Genomic DNA, 4,343 nt, shown 5'->3' with positions numbered 1-4,343 from the left:
ACATACTGTGGAAACATGTGGAAATCTACGACTTTTAAGGTTAACCCATATTTTGATCTCAATTTCCACCAATCTCGGTCGAAATTTTAACTGTGCATGCAAGTCATCAATTCTTGGAATGCTCGGAACAAGCCCGAAACCATGTTGGGCCCCACAAAATTTTCAGCCATAAGAACCGACGAAGACATGAGTGCTCGACCATTTGGTAAAGCCCAGCCGGTCCTGAATCACAGGGTCAACCAGAATTTACTATGATTAAATAACATTTTTACCCTTACTCTTCTGCGGCAAGGACCAATTGCATTCGGTGACATAACGAGAAATACTTAGGGGCATTATCGACAATAAAAGTTTGTCCCAGAAAGCTAACTTTCAATTTTAATCAAGGACAGTTAGGCTTGAACGTTTCATCCATTCTCTATTTTCAGTCTTGAAGTTCCTAATAAGATTCATAATTCTCTGAATTCCGCCAAACCAAATCTTCTTCTCTTCTTGAGGATCGAACGTCTTCAATTACGGTTACGGTTTTCATTCTCATCAAGCTCCAGCTAATGCTTTGCGTTCTGTAAGTACAAATATGTTTAAATCGATTTCCTTTCTTGCTTCTGTGTCTTTGTTTTCTCTTTAATCTTCTTAGTTCTTTTCGAATCTCTATGTCTCTTTTGGGTTTTTTATTGTTTGATTTCGTAGCTGTTATATTGAATTTTCTTTTTTGATGATTGATTTAAAGAGAAATCCTGATCTTGATGATGGAATATGAAACAAATGTCTCATCTTGGATTTACCACTCAGAGAGGTTATGGCCATTGCCTTCTCTTTCTATGTTCAATTTTTCGTATAAGTTTGAGGTAGCATCTATCGCTACCTTCTGTCGATTTTATCTCATAGTCGTATTCATCTCCTCTGCAAATGAATGCCGTCACCCTCCAATTCATTGTAGAAGATTGTGGTTGAATTTAGTTCAGTTTTATTGTTTTATAATATATTTATAATGTATTTACTTGTCCATATGAGACTCTGGATTACTTTTTTTGAATAATATATGTGAATTTCACATTGCTTGACTGAAAAATTATAATATTCATTTATCCCCCAAAATGTCTTCTACTTGGGTCTGGCGACAAGAAATGAAGTGCAAAACCTTATTCCCACTATTTTAGCTTTGACTTGGAGAGGGATGGGAAGAAGGTGGCAAAATGTAGTCAAGGAACCCATTCTAATTTTCTTTACTCTGTATTTCTTGATTCCTCAAATCTAACAAGCTTTATGTATTGAATTTGTCTTAAATGATAGATACAAAGAAAGGGCCATATGCTACCAAAGCATCTGAATTTCCTTTAGTTCTCTACCCTGTGATCTTCGTATTGCTAGGAATGCCTCGTTTAGAGTCTCAAGACATTGAATTGGGGGATAGATTTAGTTGTTTCTTATTTCAATCTGGAACCCTAGTCAGGAACCCTACAAATAGTCAGATCTGAAAAGTGGCATGAATAGGCTGCGTTGAATCGTGCCTGGAATTTATATCAGTCTCAGCAAATTCACCCTTCTGACTCCAATTTTTTAAACATTGTTCTCATTAGAACTTTCTTTTTCTTCACAGATGGAAGAACCTCATCTCCGCTTGGATATTCCTGAATAAAACTCTCTATTTTTTACCCTTGATAATGTCCTTCTGGTAGTTCCTTTTTAACCATTTTGGTTACCTAAGTAGCATAATATTTGTTGGAAAAATAATTCTCTAGCTATATTGCCTCTTTTTTTTTTTTTTTTTCCTTGAGTGTACCCTTCCCCTAAAGTTTACACTAACCATTTTGGATGTTTTGGAGGGATTTTCTTCTCATCTTTCACTGTTTCCCTTTGGTTTTTTAATTGAGTAACTGAGGTGGTCATGGTGATGTTTAGATACATGTGATTATTATGGATTTTAAATAATTTTAGTGTCTTAAATTTACACATTTTATTGAACCAGTTTTACTTTTACCTGGAATTCTAGAGGGACGAATTTTACTAAATGAAGTGTGATGGCTATCCATCCCTCCCCCAACCGCTGAGCACCATAAGAGAAAGGAAAAAAAAAGCTTCTTTTGAATAATCCTGTTTGCTTTGCATTGGGATGGCTATATTCACACTATTCTCTGGGTACATTACCCAAATAAAATAAAATAAATAAATATCACCATTCTCTGGCTATAGTACTAATCTTGTGTTCCATCTGCTGATACTCACATATTTTAACAGGGGTATCTTCCCAAATCTTAGACAATGAAGCAAGGAATTTCTTCTTTGAATCCGTATGCAGCATCTTATGTACCTGTCTTCAAACGACAGGAGGAAAACAAAACAACTGAGATAATCGCTGGACATACAGAGAGCGCTAATGTAAATGCCTGGTCTGGACCTGCATCTGATAACCATATTCGAGGAGAAGCTTCTCTTGCCTTCGACATCCATGGCATCGAAGAACTACTCAATTCTGAGGATGCGCCACAGAAGGACCGATCAGTTTATGGTTCTCATGATTCATGTTCACAGAATCCAAGTGGTGTGACAGATAAACAAAGACTTCATGAAGATCCTGAGATGGAACTGGCATATCTTGGTGTCTTGTTTCCTCGTATGTCCGATGAATCAGTGGCTGATGTGTACTCTGTAAACAAGGGTGATCTAGAAGCATCAGTTGATATGTTGGATCAACTTGAGGTAATGAACTGATAGGGTGATATAAACACATCTGTTTAAGGTGTATTTACTGGCATTGTTATTTTTGGAGGACCATGGATGTTTTGTGAGTTGGATCATTCTGTATTCCCTTTTCTATATTTTACCTTCCATTTTAGATTTTGAACTTACAGGTTGAGGCTGCCACCAGCATTCTTTGAATTCTGTATGTGTTTTTTTACTTTTTCCTCTACTTTTGCATGCCAAGTGATAAACAGATTTTATCAATATAATAACATGTCATTTGATTGTCAATGAACCGACTTCAAAGAATTTGATTACAGAAAATTTATAGACTTTTGTGGTGAAATACCCTTTTTTGTTGGTAGAATGAGTATCATGTTTTTTGTTTTCATTAGAAATTGTTATTAAAATCCAGTCAATCAGTCTTTCTAAATTAATTCTGCTATACTATTTATTGGATTGACAATTTTGTAAGAAATGCATTAAAACTGGTCAGATTAATTACTGTTGATAATGAATTGTGCACAACCTGTTTTGTGATTGTTTATATGTTATACATACTCATTGTTATTTCCTAGTACACCACCCAAAAAGTAAAAATGATAAACAGAAAAACTCTTATTTCCGTTAGTCCTTGATGTGCTGCCCAGTTTATGGTGAATTGTTAACTCTGTTTGCAGGTCTACCCTGAACTTCCAGACTCCTTGGATATTGAGGATGTGTCGGAGTTTGAGTGTCCAACTGAAGGCATGTCCATGATACCAAATCAAACCACTCCTGGTGAAGCCAATCCCTCTTCATCTTGTTCACTGAAAGCCTCTTGATTTGTACGGTCAAAACCCACAGTGAAGTGGCTGGCTGTCGGTTTCTTGGTTTTTGTGGTGAGAAGTAAGAAATCTGGTAAAGGGAAAAGTCCTTCCTTTGTAGAACTGATGGATATCCACCATCGTTGGTACATGTAATTTTTAGTATCTGTCAATTCTCTCTTTTCTCTCTGTCATCCAAGCATTGAATTTTGTCGAAAATTAGTTCATCAACCCCTGTGTAGTTCCTGTCATTTGAAATGAAACTAAGTTTCTTTTCTTTTGATGTTAATACTTGCTGCAGAGTAGCCCATCTATGATACCAAAAAGATGTTCTGCAATACTTGGAAAATAACCAAATTATATGATTTTGTAACCCATACCACTATAATCCGAGAACAGCAATACAATATAGAATACAGATTACAATAGATAGATTTTATAGATAGACCATTTGATCTTGCCTCTTTCTAGATTTTTTAAAAATTTTTTTTTTTTTATTCTCACTTGTACTCTACATAGTTTGTGTTTTTACAGTGTGCTGATATACATAATAGATGGCAGTTACCGGATCAAGGGAAGTTTATATGTATTTATATCGAACCCTCTCTAGACCATAATCCTCTTTTCATATAGAAATCAGTCAAAAAATTGAATAAATCATTGTCCTTAAACAAAATGAACAAAAACTGCATGCCCAACATTGTTTTAAGTCCAAAAATATAATTTCATAATCACTGAACTTCCTTTTGCTACAGAAAATATGAATTTGATATGTAATGCTACTCAAACCTTTTGGAGCCAAGTCCCAGCAATACATAATAGCTAGAACCTAAATATGATTTGTGTATTCCTGTT

At 35.3% G+C, this 4,343-nt stretch overlaps 1 protein-coding gene across 1 annotated transcript; it reads left to right on the top strand.

Annotated features, from left to right (window-relative positions):
• The first annotated feature begins 422 nt into the window (after positions 1 to 422).
• Positions 423 to 4,073, top strand: LOC149007371 (polyadenylate-binding protein-interacting protein 6-like). The gene is made up of 3 exons (XM_089166307.1): positions 423 to 565; positions 2,239 to 2,700; positions 3,363 to 4,073. Exons 2-3 carry the CDS (start codon positions 2,263 to 2,265, stop codon positions 3,504 to 3,506), a joined length of 582 nt encoding a protein of 193 aa, XP_089022433.1. The 5' UTR covers positions 423 to 565; positions 2,239 to 2,262; the 3' UTR covers positions 3,507 to 4,073.
• The last annotated feature ends 270 nt before the right edge of the window (positions 4,074 to 4,343 follow it).

This window comes from Hakea prostrata, chromosome 8, assembly GCF_041222555.1.
Source record: "Hakea prostrata isolate BN-2017 chromosome 8, UWA_Hpros_2, whole genome shotgun sequence".
In the NCBI taxonomy this organism is placed as follows: Eukaryota; Viridiplantae; Streptophyta; class Magnoliopsida; order Proteales; family Proteaceae; genus Hakea; species Hakea prostrata.
The sequence above is the reverse complement of the archived record's forward strand: the minus strand, read 5'-3'. Positions and strand labels throughout refer to the sequence as shown.